Below are 15,865 nucleotides of genomic sequence, written 5' to 3'. Positions count from 1 at the left end.
ATGCAGCTGCCAAATTGTTATCAACTTTGGTTGGACACACAGTGTAGAAAAGTCAATACTCATGAAGTTGCAGCTGTACCAACATCATAAGAAGCCTGAATTTCATGATTTTAGCCAAAGCAATTGACTTAGAGTAACTATAAACTTCAAGCTCTCTTTCTTAACATTCAATCAAATGTGATCTTAGCTGGCACTGGCACTTTGGGATTATTCATTAATAAAATTCACATAAATGTCTCTTTAAAAACCTAAGTTCAAAGAAGGCAGTGATGTGAAATGCCACATACCACTGTGCCTCTCTGGGCAAGTTTGGAGAATTCCAGCTGCTGACCTTTGTCCCTTTCATCAGGTTTATGTTTAATTTAGTTTTATTTTAGATTTGTGGAAGCCTTGTTTTATAGCCTGAGTAGGTGCATTTATTACAGAGCACACTAGTCGCAGTGGCAAAATAACCTTGCTCCAGGCTGAACTATCTGCTGTGCTTCCAGGGCACTGAGAGCTGTCTCCAAAGGGGACCCATCAGACTTTGCTTTCTCTGTGGCTGCAAGTTGTGGCTGTTGTGCTGCAGCTGAGTGTCCTGCAGTAGCTGTTTTAGTACTGCAGGCACCTGCTAGGGCAGTTACTGCCATCCTAGGTCACATTCAAAATGTGACCACATCAAACTCTGTCACTATTTCCATGCCAGGTCTCCTACAAATAACTATTTTCTGCGTCTTTAATCAACAATTGTGTAAATTGGGACAGGCAACCCAGGAAAACCATAATACAGCTCACATTGCATTTGAAAATCCTTATTTGTCTCATTTCTTTAAACAGTAACTTAATTTGTGGAAGCCTTGAACTTGGAGCCATTGACTCTGGGTGAAATACAGCAGTCTCTCATTTGCAATAGCAACAGGATGACTTAAGAATGAGAACACAGAACACAGTAACAAATAATTTGTCTCTAGAATGACAGAGGTATACCTGCCTACTGTCACAGGTTACTACGGTAGTGCACTTACCTTGAGAATGACTAACAGTGAGACACGTAATTACTCTAAATTATAGTTTTGGTGAAAAGAACCCTCTCCTTCAGAAGAGAAAGCAAAAATTGCCTTGAGATCTCTGTTTTTCTTAAGTTACCTCATGCTGAGCAGGTTTTTGGAGGTCTGGGTGCAGAAGTGTGCTCATCAGAGTCTACCACAGACAAGATGCTACCCAACTTACCTGCAGGCAGCTGAAAATGGCAAAGAGATAGTGGAAGGTCATGACATCACTGTTGACTGCCATGAGCCCCAGCAGCCACGTGGCACTGATGAGCAGCAGGAGCAGGAACGCTGTCCTCAGCACAGGGCTGTAAAACAAACACAGATGGGCGTTTGCAGTGTGGTGGGATACAAGAGAACAGCCCAACTTCTCCCCATGGCTGGTGCTATGTGCCCAACAACTTGGCAACTGGAAAAGCACTTTGGGAAAATTAGGGCAGTGTTCACCAAATCCCAGTTTCCACAACTTTCCAACTCTCTCACAGCAGCACTCCACACCTTAGCATGTTCATGTTAAAAAAGTGATTTCTTTCCAAGTTCATTTCCAAGACTTCCTTCAAACAAATCTGACTGTTTTACAAGCCCATGCTGTTCAGCCTTGATGACTCTGAGGAACAGTCTGGGCAGTAAATGGCCATGTCCATCTCATTTCAGTTTGTGACCTTCACTCTCACATTCCTTCCCAAAGATACTACCCAAGGTTTTGGATGGAGGGCACTCAGGGAAATTTTCTTTGCTTAAAAATACGATTTCCACAGACACTTTTCAAAAGACAGAAACAAATCTAGTGGCAAAAGTTTTATATTATGAGTAAAACTGCTGCCATTAGGTAGCAGTTATATTCCCTGGTTTAGGGAGATTTAGACCTCATCCTCAACACCCAGACACTACTGGGGTCAGGATTCAAAATGCACAAAGCCAACAGCTGCATGGAAACTGGGGCTGGAAAGGGCATGCCAAGGGGAGCATGGCACTGCACCAACATTGCTCCTCCCACACTGCTATTAACTGGGCCATCCATGTTGCCAGGGAGCTCACACTCAGATTTTAGTTTTCATTAAACTTAGTGTTAGGGTCAGGGTTCAGAGAACTACCAAGTCCAGCTCCAGGGGTGGAAAAGCCATGCCAAGTGTGTACATAGTACCCTACAGCTGGAGCTGAAAACCAAAAATGAAAAGCAGCCATTTGAAATCTCATACAGCTACCTCGTTGGAAAAAATAAACCAGAATCCAAGGGGCTGTACTGCCACTAGCTAATCACATTTGAGTTCACAGGTAAATTCTGAGCTTTGGGCAAAACAGATGTTCATGAGAACAGGCTGTCACAACAGCTCAGGAAGGTGGCAGGCTGCAACTTGCAATGCTGCTCTTCCCACTGAGCATGGGATGCAGGAAGGCTGGCCCGCAGCACGGGAATGTTTGCTATGACACAGCTGGCAACCAGACACTTGAGAGGGGAGACCCTTCGGAGCCATGGACAAGCACAGGGAGACCCAGAATGATGTTTACCTGGGCATGCCATGGGCAGAGGTGAAGTGACAGTGTAGAAGAGACAATGACACCACCTGGAGGATAGAACTTTCCTTTCTCCCTTCTCCTGCCTACACTTGGTGGTGCAGAGCACCATGGTGGAAGTTTTACAGGATCTCCAAGGGAACCCCAGGAGAGGGTGAGGTGAAGCAGCTACAAATGCCTCTACCAACATTCTCCTTCAAAAAAAAAAATATTTCCTGCTCCAAAACTTGATTTTTAGGCAATTCTGGTTTTTATTATTTCTGGTCAGAATGTCTACAAGTTTTTGAACTGAAACTTACACGACTCCTGTTTTTTCAAAGGAACGTTGCCTTCGTCTGCATGATGCTTTCATTGCGAGTATAAAAATGACAGTGTTTATCTGAAAGACAAATTGAAATAACAACATGGATTCTTTCTGTACATTTGTTACAGATTTATTTTCAATAACAATGCAATTTTTATCCTAAAATGGTTTGTGGCACCAAGAATATTTCTTGTTCAACTTTCAGGTCTCTAAATTCCAAGATTCACCTTGTTTCAAGGCAACATTGTCAAAGACATCCTGGCACTTGAAACCCAGTAACACAACCCTGTGCAAAGATGCTTGAGGGAAAGAATGGCTGTCCTTGTCCAAATCAAGCCCACCTCTCCACCTCAGCTCATCACCTTGTTTCAGTTGGTCAAACTAGAATTTAGGAATATTTTCTAGCAGAGCATACAGTGATAATTACTCTGAATAAACTTCCAGTTTCCACTGATTTCCATGTCAGGTGGGAGGTACTAGGTTGGTGGTGCATTTGTACTTTATCACTTGTAGTGAATATTAATGCTGAAAATTTGTCTCATCACTCACTTTCCAAAACTATGTAGAGTTTTATCACTGCCATTGTCCTGTTTCTAGGAATTTCTAACTTAGAATGCTATGGAGAATGGATGCAGCTTGTCCTGTTTCTGCTAGATCTGCCACCTCCTGGTACTGCTTGTCTTGGGAAAGATTTTGAATGGTTGGGTCCATAGCGATTTTCTCCAGACCAACACACCATTACAGGCTCCTCCTTCCTCTCTTCCCTGCAGCTTTCATTTCTCTAGGCTTAAGACTCCACTTGGTCCTCCACTGGGGGCTGTCCCATGTCTCTGATGCTTTGTGACCATAACCTACACTGCTTCCAGGTCTGCTTTTTGAGGCAAGGAGACCAGAACTTGCATTTGGCATTCAAGATAAGAATCAAACCATGACTATTTATCTTCTAGTCTTACTTTGATGGAGAAGCTGTAAGGAAAAGTTCATCAGCAGCCCATTCTTTTAAATTCCTGAAAGTGGAAATATTTAATATTCCTTTAGGACTTCTGGATGAAGTGACTTGTTATGCCTCATTTTGTTGATTTATTTACTAATCTCACAGACCAGCCCTTCAAAAATGCAACAAAGCAAATGAGAAATAGGTTTCTGGCCCTACAGCCATTGCTCTACAAGCAATCTTTGTATGGGCAAGCAGCCCTCTGATTTCCACGAGCTTAGCTCATGTCTTAACTGTTTAAGAAATAGATGCAAGCTCAAGTACATTTGCTTCAAATGTAAAGCACATGGTTGCTTTGCATGCCTACTGTTTGACAAAACTTAGGAGAAAAGGTAGCAGCAAGGAAGAGACAGTTCTGGATGCCAACTCCCCCTACTTACAACAACAACCATTACGATGGGCCCAGCGAAACTCCAGATCAGGGTGTCATGAACAGACAGCCAGCAGAAATCAGGATTCCCATAGCCTTGTGGATCCAGACCAACAGCAAGCCCTGTGTCACAAAGTGGAGAGAACCTAAATCAGAAAGGTGCTGCCTATAGCCAAATGTTGTTTCAAATAAACAAAATTATCATGGCAATTCATTCAACAGGAAATTCTGTGAAGGCAAAAATTGAAATAAAACTTCTGTAATTCAAAATCTTCATCCTGGTTACTTCAATATCAAACAATACTCTGAGTTTTCCCAACTGGAACAAAGTTCAGCTACATAAAAATGACAAAAAATGAAAGTCCCAAATTAATTCTGTTTCAGCATAGTTTTATAGTCATTCTCACATAGTGTGAGCCTTGAGGGTGAGTGACATGTTGAGGAATTTCAATAAGCCTGTGCAGCAGAATGACATGAATCATAACTGAGGAGATGTCTATGCTATGAAAAAAAAAAGTGCATTCTTAACTTGCTGTCACTAAAATAACATCAGAGACAAAGGAACCTGGGAACTTATGGGAGTTAAATGCTTGAGCTCAGGTGGGATTCATTTTGAAGTGCCATCCCAGGTACCTCACCCTGCTTTCAGCACTGTCTGAAATGGAGTTAATGCCCCAAGGCAATTGAGTAAAAACCACACCTTCTATTATTTTATTTTTCAAAACCTGACCAATTCCAAGGGGGTCTCTGAGCCCAACATTCACCTGCTGATTTACAGTGCAGTCTGACTTGGTGACCTACACCTTGCTCATATGGTGATAGACTGGGATTTGCCTTTGGCCTGCAAAATCTTGGAGTCATGGGATTGTTGAGGTTGGAAAAGACCTTTCACATAAGGGGTCCCCTGAGACTTCTTTTCTCTGGGCTAAACACCCCCAGTTCCCTCAGCTGCTCCTTATCAGACTTGTGTTCCAGACCCTTCACCAGCTCCTCTTGGACTTGCTCCAGTGCCTCAATGTCCTCCTTGTGGTAAGGGCCCCAAAACTGAACTGGTTCACAGTGTGGCTTCACCAGTGCTGGTATAGGAGGATGATCACAACATCCTTTTAGTCCTCCTGAGCTGCCTCCTTTTTCCTCCATTTTTCCCTTGGCTCCAGGCTGGCCTTCCCCATTGGTTTGTCAGCGTGGCTCCTCCCATGCCTTTAGGGCTTCCTATTGAGGATCTTCCACCTTCCTGGACTTCTTTGCCCTTCATGACTGCCTCCCAAGAGACTTTTGAGTTAGGCCTCTGAACAGACCAAAGTCAGCCCTGTGGAAGTCCAAGGTGGAAGTTCTGCTGAATCCCCACTTTACTTCTAAGAGAACTGAAAACTATCATTGTGTCCAAGACAGTTTCCAGCCATCACATCACCCACCAGTCCCTCTCTGTTCACAATGAACAGGTCCAGTGGGATATCTCCATTTGTTGGCTCACTCATCAGCTGCATCAGGAAGTTCCTTTCCACACACTCCAGGAACCTCTGGGACTCTCTTCTGCTGCATTGTATTCCCAGCAGACACCTGTTAAGTTGAAGTCTCCCACAAGAACAAGGAGTAGTGATGGTCTCTCAGCTGCTTGTAAAATATTTGGACTCCTTTGCCCTTCATGACTGCCTCCCAAAAGGCTTGTGAGTTAGGCCTCTAACAGACCTCTGCCTCCTCATCGTGATGGGATGGTCTATAATAGACTCTCACTGTGGTATCTGTCTCATCCTTCCTGATGATTCTTACCCACAAACACTCGACTCTATTATCACCAACATCAAGCTCTAGGCAGTCAAAACACTCCCTAACAAAGGTAACTGTCCCAATGGTTTCTAACACAGACACACCTGTGTCTTTGCTGCCACATGGATCTCCAAGCTCAGCCTCCACTGAGATGGCAGACAGGAGTCACTAGCATGCTATCCCACAAACACTGGCATTCTGCTCTCACTTGTCTCTAGTGAGCTTGGTTTTATCCCTTTCCCCCTTCAAACCTGGTTTAAAGCTCTTTTAATGAGCCCTGTAATTCCTGGGCAAAGATCCTTTTCCCCCTTTGAGACAGGTGTGCCCTGTCTGCAGAGATCTCCCCTCTGCAGGGCACAGAGAGTGATCCCTGTGGCCAGTGGCATATGGCAGGTGGCTGCAGCATGCTGTCTGGGCACGGGGGCACCCACGGCCATGAGCGTCTGTCCTGCCTCCAGAGGGGCCAAGGCTGACAGTGCTGCTGCTCTCTGCAAGGAGGGCTTGTGCATTTCTGAATTTCAATTCAGAAAGATGACAAAAGTAATCTCTTTCTGAATTGAAGCCTGCATGCTTTGATGAAAGGAAATTGAGAAAGGGAAAGGTAGCTGCATTTCACTCTTGCTGCTTAGAACTGGCCCACAGCCAATATTCACATCTGGTACAGGCCTATGGTCTATGAAAACTAAACTGGCTATTTGGCAAAGCAGTGGATATTGGATCTGTTTTCACTGAAATGTGGAATGAGATAGGACTAGTCTCCCTTCCTGCTCTCATTGGCCCTTCCACCACCCCCTTCAGCAGTTGCCATCCAGAAAGAATTAGCCATAAATGATTAAGGGACCATAAAGTATTTTATACAGTGGATATAGTCTGTTTGGATACAGTCTGTTTCCCAGGACTGGATTTGCCCATTAATGAGATTCTGGCTCTATGAGTAATTGGCAGACAGCAATGGTTTTTTCACTCTCAAAATCCTACCCTGAAGTTCTCCATTAAACAAATGGGGCAAATTGCAGTCTTCAGGTACATGAGTCAAATGTTACTGCAGTCAACAACACGTGAAATAACACTTTACTCAAAGGCAGAATGAAGCCAATGCAATGTAATACTGAGAAATATTTTGGCACATCAATTAAATGCTGCAGCCTGGTTGCCCTTAACAGACTGAGTGTGCAAGCTGAGTGATACCTTGCTAACATTTGCAGGAACTGGGTCTGGTCCTATGGCCAAGAGTCCTGTGGAGACCAGCACTTATCCCCAGCATACACACAGGAGTGTGCCAAGGGCTGCAGGAGAGACTTGTTTTGACCCTTCTGAGCCCTTGAGGGCTCAGCAGCCATGTGTGACTCAGGCAGCTGTGGGACAGCCTCAATTCTCTCCTGATTATTTGCTTTGGTTAGGATTTGAAAAGTGCCAGTTTCTGGGGGATATTGGTTTCAGGGCTCTGTAAGAACCTGTTTTAACACAAGGGCTGCAGTCTCCATGGCAAGGCAGTCACTGCATACATATGTCAAGCAGTTAGTGTGCTGCCACAGAGACAGGCAGAACTGGGGGGGGTCTTGCTGAGTGCCAAATGCAGCCCTTTGCTCCTGTGGCAAGGAAGTCATAAAATCCCTCTCCAAGATGGATCAAACTACACTTTAAAATGAGCAAGTTTAAAGTTGATTTAAAATGCTCCACTATCATTCCCAATGGAGGACTATTCCAGATCCCCACTCTTTTGATGGCTGTAAACTTTCTCCCAACTTCTATCCTATTCTTATTCATGGCACTCTGCATTTCTCTGCTGTGATTAAATGTGGTTCTTCCCCATTGGAGTAAACATTTTACTGAGTTTTATCTCCCTCTAAAGGCCAAGGTTCCCATCTTCAAGTAGCTTGGTCCCATCACAGATGCCTTAGGACCACTATGTCCCAGTTTGAAATGAATATCAATTTGAGCATAGAAAGTAGAAAAAATAATATACAAAAAGCCACTGCTACTGTAGTTTTGTGGGGGTTTTCCCCCTTTTAGGATAGTTAGGATGACGATGAAATGGTATTTGTCTTTAAAATAAAAAAGTCCTCTACATGTCCCAAGACTAAAATTTCTTCCAATATCTAGACTATACCACAACTAAGAAGAATAAACAATCCTTCTCTCATAAATCAATTTAAATAATGTTTAGGATTCACGTTATGAAGTTGGAACCTTTTTGCTGTTTATAAATTAAAATTTATAAAGAAGCTTAATTAAAATATGTACAGTAACGTTATCTAGAGGCAAGAAATCCTATATTGTGCTATTTATGAAGAAACAATTTTCTCCTCAGATGATTTATAAGCCTGGAAGGGTAAACTGAAGGCTTAGTTTTCTTTATCTTTCATTTCACAAAATCCCCTGACTTTCTCAGTAATAGCGATCTGACTTTTCATTTAAACAGAACTGCAAATTCAGTAGATTTGGGGATTGAATTGCAGGACACAACCTGGAAGATTTCAAAAGTGCAAAATAGTTCCATATCACAGAGAGCAATAATTAAGTAGAAAAATGTAAAAATGGTATGTTTGTGATATTTAAATTGCATAAATATCTGTTGAGAAGGTCTGAATTTAGATTTCAGGAGAGAAAGTAACCTTAAGCAGAAACTCCTTCCAACAAAATTCTTCTAAAGATAGTGAATTCTGAAATTTAATTAGTTTTTTTATTTAATGATACTTATTTTCTCCTAGAAATGATGCTGCCAAATATCTGATTGCACTTCAGTGTTCCTGAAAATGCTGCGGTAGTCCTGTATGTACTGGTGAAAGTCACACAGGTCTGAAATGCTTCAGAAGTTAAAGGACAATTTCTGTTTTTAAGTGTCTGGGGTACATCTAAAATGGCAGAGCCTTCTGGGCTGTGCTTTCCACTATAAACTGATAGAAGTAGAAATTATTAGGCAAAAAATGATATGGAAAAACTTACCAGCTCCCTGAAAGGAGAATTAACCTATACCAGCCTACGCTGTGATTTCGTATTACACCTTCTTAAAACACACAGAAAAAAGAACAAGTATGTATTTTTAAATCTAACTTGTTCCATAATATTTTTGCAAGTGTACATGAGTGATAGCTATTTGTTTGATCTAAGAGACATCTAAACCTCTGCCATTGCTGACAGTATGATATTATCTGTAAAAATAAAACTAATTGGAAAAAAATTAACTGCCTGCCTATGATGTGATTTCCCATATGGCAACAGATACATGCTGAAACAGTTGAACCAAAAATGCCCACTCCAACTGTTCCATGAAGCACAGTTCCTGAGGAGCTGTCTGCCTGAATTAACACAGCACCGTGTGCTTAGGGTAACACTGGAAATGTCTGTGGCAAAAATAGGCACAGTGAGGGTGGAGATGGATGTGTTCCAGTGGATCACTCTGGGCTGGTTTAAAAGATTACTGCCTCCAGATTTTCATTACTTTTCCTCAGCTGAAAGTTACAGCCTTTGTATCTGAAATTAAGCAAAAGGCAGCTTTAGCATTCCCAACTTGGTTTTATGCCAAATAAAACAGAGCCACTGAAATTCCCTTCAGAAATATTTACTGCTGGTTGACAGTAGGCAGTGGGAATGTCCAGTGAAGGGCAGTAATGTCCTGTGGGCAGGCAGCATTGCTTCTGAAGCCACTGCAGTTACCCCAGAGACCGTGTGTCCATATCTGGAGGTACTAGCCAGGAAAGGAAAATTTCTGAAAGCTATTGGCAAAGTTGTTCAAATAAAAATACTGTTATTCCCAAGCAATGTAATCAAGTCCTGGTTTAATCTGTGCAATTATGTTTCTGATAACCATCACTATCACTTCAGCTAGGGCAACAAACATTGGGTACACAGATCTGTCAAATTCAGGCTGACTTCTGCTAGATGTGGCTCGATGCTGCCCTGCTTCAGGAGAACTCCCATAGCTGTCTGGCATGGGGCAACTTCCCTGAACCTGGGCAGTGAACATGGCAGGGAAACTGAGCTTTTTTGGGGTGCTTGAGGGTACCTGTTATGATGGCAGGAATGCCCCAGCCAACAACGTAGTAGAACCGCATGTGCCCGAAGTTGATGTTCCTCACTTCAGTCAGCATCCGGTAGATGTGGAGCTGCTCCACAAACATCCAGGCAAAGGTGCTCATGTAGAAATAATGCAGGAGGATGGCAATCACAGTACACACAAACTGCAGAAGGGAAAGGGCAGGGAAATTAGAATTGCTCTTCTGAATCACAACCTGGTGAGTCACTTGTTCCCCCCACGTAGCTAATGGCAAATTTAATAAAAAGATTTTGGCAGAACAAATATACTGCCTTTAATTAAGTTTTTCAGAGCTTAAGAAGAGCTGCCCATACCGTGAGAGATTTTGCTTTTTTAAAGTAAAGTGGATCACTAAGCTCTGTCAGGCTGAGAGCAGAAAAATTTAAGAACCTGCTGAAACCAGAGACCAAGTCCACAGTGAGACTAAAAGTAACAGCTACAATGGGCACACTGGTAGCTGAAGTCATCTTTGTGATCAAATAGCCACCTTGAAACCTATGACCTACAGATACTTGCCCTTCTGTAATATCTGCTAACCAATTTTCTCTCCCTACTTAACAGTTTGATGAGTAAAAACAAGAAACAAGAATGATCTCAAACACCTGACACCTGAATTGTAATCTTGTGATGAACCTTCTCCTTTCAGAAGCCAAACAAAAATTTTGCTAAGGATCTGTTGATAAGCTTGAATTAAGAGAACTTTGTGCAACCATTCAGTTTTTGTTTGAAAATGTTTTACAATTGTGTTTTGTAACCTTTTGTTCCTGTGCAGCACTGACTCTGCTTTCAGACTTTGGCATGACTTTTTAGTGGTTTTTCATGGTGTAATGCTCAGATATGTACATTTCCCTGTTTAATGTACATTTAACCTCTTTACTGAGCAAAAGAATCATACAAAGGCTGCCAACTTTCTGGATTCACTTGCTACATCAGCACTATTATAACATCACGTGTTATTGAAAATGTGGCTCACTAAATAAACCATCATTCTTCCCTCTTTGTAAGTAGTGCTTTTTCTTATTCCTATTCTCACATGCTTATGAGTAGAGTGCTGCCCTGAACATTACCTTTTTCAGGTAAGAAAAAAGAAAGAAAATAAATCACTTTCTATCAATAGTCCAGGGAAAGATTAAAACCTCACCCAGAAACGTGACTGTTAATTTACAGAAACCCATAAAAGCCAGGCTGGGTGCCAAGCAGCACAGCATTATTTGTGCTCCAGCATTCTTTACCTCTTTATGTTCATCAGTGCATGACTCGTTAGACAACTCTCATTCCATACAGACAGATGAATAATTGTCTCAAGCAGACATGGCTTACAGCCCTCCTACCTTCTCAAATTGTCTGGGTAGGCTGTAAGGAGCAGCTTTCTGCTGTATGAAATACATTCTATAAATTAAAGATCTTTGTGTAAATGGTTTAAAGGTCTGGGGTGTTTCACTGAGTCCTGGTAACCCTACAGGACATGATAACACCATGAGACCCAAAGCATGGAAATGAGAAGGAGTAAAAGAGAACAATCTCACCAAGTACAACCATTAGGATTTGTGGTATTGATGTAATGAACTGTTTTACTGCTTTTATATACCTCTGCTTGGTACTTCATGATACTATGAAATTAATATGGAAATGAGGAGCCATCATTTATGGCATAATTTTTGGTAAAATTCTGTAGGGATGTGGACTTGGCCCCCACCTCCCCAGCAGATATGTTGGAGAACTGAAACTACCCCTTGCCAGTGAAATGCAGTGAAAAATGAGTGGTGTGCTCAGCAAGGCATGGGAAAGGTCAAGTTACACAGAGTGCTGTGTATCAATTGGCAAGGTGAGCTCCTTTCAGCAAAGTTATTTTAGTATGCAAACATTTATATAATGAAACAAAGACAACACAAGTTCACACATGACATGAGACCATATCCCAGAGGGCAGGTCACTGCAGAAGATCTCACCACAGCAGCACAAAAAGGACCAGGATTCCTGGTAAAGGGGAATATTGGTATACAGAATTGGAAGTGATGCAACCAGCTGGAAAGCTTTACCCAGTTTGGCATTCACAGTTTTTCAAAAGGTAAAGTGGGAGAAGAAGCCCAGGAAAAAACCCAACAGACTAACCTGAATCTTAGAAATTGAATAATTTCAGCAGCTTAGTTTTATACAGTTTTCCAAAAGAAATACTATTAAACACAGGTTTCCTGGCATGACAGTTTTTATAAGAGAGGTCTCTCAAATTTACCAGGAAAAGTTCTTGTCAGCACTCAGTTACTGGAAGCTGAAATTAGTCAAGGTTAGATACTTTTAAAAATGCATGTTATAGCTCAAATGGATATTAGAAGCCAGAGTGACAGTGTAGGATTAAGTTATACAGCAAATGAGGCTCTGTGTTTAGGCACCACAGTGTCACTACCATGATGGTGATGATATTCATTGAATGTAGGCATATTCTCCTATTTCTGCTGCTTGGATAATGTGAAATCAGCATGATTTTTTTTATTGCTATTTTGTTTTGATCTCAACACTGTACTTCCCTCTCAAAAATTAGATTGAAACATGTACATTAATGGATTTCTAGAAGATAAATTTTCTTCACAGTGTTCAGATAATCCCTAAAGTAACATTCTGAATATTTTTCCTATCTACTAAGGACATACATTTTGTTGCATGTCATCCCTCATCTGTGTCCAGTTTGTTTGGCACAGCTGTGGAGCCTGGCAGTGCTGGAGCTCTTGTCTGTCTCTTACCTGTCTGAATGGCAGCCATGGCTTTTGGGATGGGTGCTACTAAGAACAGCAGCAAGACTACATATAATGCCACATAGTTAAGAGAGTAATGAGGTCTTCAGTACAGGACACACTTCACGTGTGGTTTATATCTATCTCATACTCAATCTATTCATAACTTGCATTTCTTGAGATGCACAATGCTGGAGATCCTTGCACTAAGTTTTGTCAACAGATACGATGGGCTGAAGCCAACAACCCCTGTGTCTGGAAGGCACAAAGCAAACTGACAGGTATCCTACTGAATCTTGGATGTAGCAAGCTGTCCCATGCCTGGCAAGTGGCTTCTCCAGAATGGCCAGTGGGTGCACAATGTGCATATTAGCACCTGACCAGCACCACATCACTGACAACCTGTGAGTCTACACCAGGAGCCATTTGGGCTTGGGAGGTACCTGCTGAACAGGCAAAGCAAGATAGAAAACACACTGATGGAAAGGAAGGAAGAAATAAGTATTTAAGGTTCAGTTCCTGGGATAAACCTTCAACAGGGCTGCTGTCATATATTCTCTGAAAATAAGATACACTCCTATTGCCTACCATTGCTATTAATGTTATCAACCACACATGAATATACTAAAAATCTGATGTTTTTCAAGTAAGTGTTGAAGCCAAAAAGAGGAGAAAGTGAAACAGATGGGAGAAGGTAAAAGCTGCAATACAAACCCCCTGATTTAAAGCTTGAGAACAACTCTAGCAATGAACACAGAGTAAGTCTTACCGGGTTCTCAGTCTGGTTGATTCCAATAAGAAAGACAAGCTCAGAAAAGAAGAGGGCAGCCACCAGGTTTTTGTGGATACTGTGCAAGTTGGAGCGCAGTGTGCGGATCAGGACCAGCAAAATGAAGGTGATCAGCAAAGCCGCCAGTGAGATGGATACGGTTGTGTAAGTGACGATCTTCAGAGGCAGCACCTCCCCATTCTGCAGAAAGACAGATTGACAGGAACTCTGGGGGTTTTCCCTTCCTTTTCCTCCAATCAAATCTACTACTCAGGATGCCAATGTTTTCATTATACTGAGCCAACATACAGATTTCCTTAGGGACCAACAGGAGTGGGTGACGCCACCTCTTTAGCTGCTAAACATGTTGAGTGTCTATGGGCAGCACCCAGAGGATGCACCAACCAAGTATGAAGGTCCTTTCAGCAAACCCAGTGGCAGGGGCTGCCAGGCATGGGCAACACACTCATGACACTGGGCTGGCAATGCTCTGAGTCTTCACACAAAGCTCTGTTCCAAAGCTCTTGGAAACCAAAGTCTCCAAAAATCATGAACCTGACATCACCCACCTCTCGTTTGGAAATGTCCATCAGGACAGCAAAGCTGGTTATATGGTTGCACTGGCAAGCAATGTGGCTGTGGTTTCTGGAAAACAGCTCACACCCTCGGGAGGACCAGGCACCTGTCCCGCCAATCCTGTGGGGAAAAAGGCATTTCTGAGCATCATCCTCCAATCTCCCCTCACCTTCCACTGCCTTCTGTGGCAGCTTGTGCTGCACAACCAGAGAGGACTGCAAGTACAGGACAGAATCATCTATAGCTGTCACCTGCCTGAAAGAGTATCTATCATCAAAGGCCTTCAGCTGAAGTAGTTTCTGATAAGATAGCTGGCCAGATTTGGTGGGTTTATAACAGTATGTTTTGAGTTAAAAAAAAAAAAAGATTTAAAAATGTGCTTTTGGGTCAGTGACCACACAACCAATATGGGAAAGAGATTGCACTGAACAAAATGTCTGTAACTGAGCTAAATGATATCAGAACCACAGAGGGACAAATGTTTTTGAGCCATATGAATATGTTTCAGCAATAATATGATATCATTATACAGTTCCTCTGAAAAGTACACAAGAAAAGGTTAAAACCTTCTCTAATAAATAATATTAGATTTCACGCCAGGAGATCTCTTATATTAACAATAGGGAGGAACTGCTGCCTTAAAATTCTTCCCTGTGCAGTTATGGTTCACTCCAGTGACTTCAGAAATTATTCTGTATCACTATTAATTATTCTATTCTGAAGTTAATGAGTAATAAAAATAGTCTTGCAGTTACTGAAAGATTTTTCAATTAAATATGACAAGACCTCTTTTTCATTCAGCAATAAAATATTTGTTAAATTTTAATATCACTTCCTCTCAAAAAGTACTCTCTTTCTAAAAGCTCTTTCATTATTACAAGCCACATAAGAGCTGCTTTTCAATTGTGGCTGTAGGAAGACCTAACACAGATAACAATGCCACTGAAGTTGCCAGCAAATAGCTAACACATGAATCACTTTAGAGCTAATGAGTTATTCAAGCTCAAACAATGTTTAAAAATTTATGAAAAAGGACTTGCCATTCCCTCACAATCAGCAGATTGACAGAGTGCATACAAGCAAAAACACTGCTTCACATGTGGGCAAATGAAGAGTTTATTACTGTGAAGATAAGAGATTTCTGTTGCATATTTGATTCTTTAAATGATATAACCTCCTGAAGCCTTTAACTAGGAGGCACACATTCCCTAGGTTAGTTTGCTGCACAGGATATTGCCTTTTAATGGATTTTTCCATAGGTTTACTAGAATTTTTGGGGTTTTAGGAAACAAGTGACAGCTATTCCCCTTTCCTGGGCATATCATGTCATCCTCTCATTGTGTACCTGGGTTTGTAGCTGGAAATTGCAACATATATGGAATAGTTACAATATTGTGAAAGCATCATATGAGAATGTGGTTACCTCTCAAAACATTTTCTTTTGTTTTATCCCCACTCTTGAAATATTTCCAACAGAACTGTGCTGTTTCCACAATGCCATAAAACCAATGAAACATCAGCATATACAGTTCCAGCTCATATAATTTTTCTCATTTTCAAGAAAAAGATGTCTTTATCTTGAACTTTACTGAATACAAAAGACCTAAATGAATGATTTTCAGAACATTTCATCTTTTTCCTAACACTTGCCTCCTAGAGAGTAAAATACTCTCTTATATTCTGCTTCTATATTACTATTGCTTTCCATAAACTGAAAAGGTCTAATGTCCCAAAAAAGGTATTTCCACTCCCTCCATTTTTTCACTAAAACAAATGA

At 41.6% G+C, this 15,865-nt stretch overlaps 1 protein-coding gene across 1 annotated transcript in view; it reads right to left on the bottom strand.

Annotated features, from left to right (window-relative positions):
- The window catches only part of CELSR1 (cadherin EGF LAG seven-pass G-type receptor 1), a 168,287-nt gene that overhangs the window by 7,919 nt on the left and 144,503 nt on the right, over window positions 1-15,865 (bottom strand). Inside the window, exons 25-30 of the mRNA XM_063155885.1 lie at window positions 14,082-14,208; window positions 13,513-13,713; window positions 9,985-10,159; window positions 4,222-4,334; window positions 2,843-2,922; window positions 1,210-1,336 (exon numbers count right to left, since the gene is read on the bottom strand). Coding sequence (XP_063011955.1) covers window positions 1,210-1,336; window positions 2,843-2,922; window positions 4,222-4,334; window positions 9,985-10,159; window positions 13,513-13,713; window positions 14,082-14,208 — 823 coding nt within the window. The remainder of the gene's footprint in view (window positions 1-1,209; window positions 1,337-2,842; window positions 2,923-4,221; window positions 4,335-9,984; window positions 10,160-13,512; window positions 13,714-14,081; window positions 14,209-15,865) is intronic.

This window comes from Melospiza melodia, chromosome 4 (assembly GCF_035770615.1).
Source record: "Melospiza melodia melodia isolate bMelMel2 chromosome 4, bMelMel2.pri, whole genome shotgun sequence".
Classification (NCBI taxonomy): domain Eukaryota; kingdom Metazoa; phylum Chordata; class Aves; order Passeriformes; family Passerellidae; genus Melospiza; species Melospiza melodia.
This window is presented reverse-complemented; position numbering and strand designations above follow the sequence as displayed.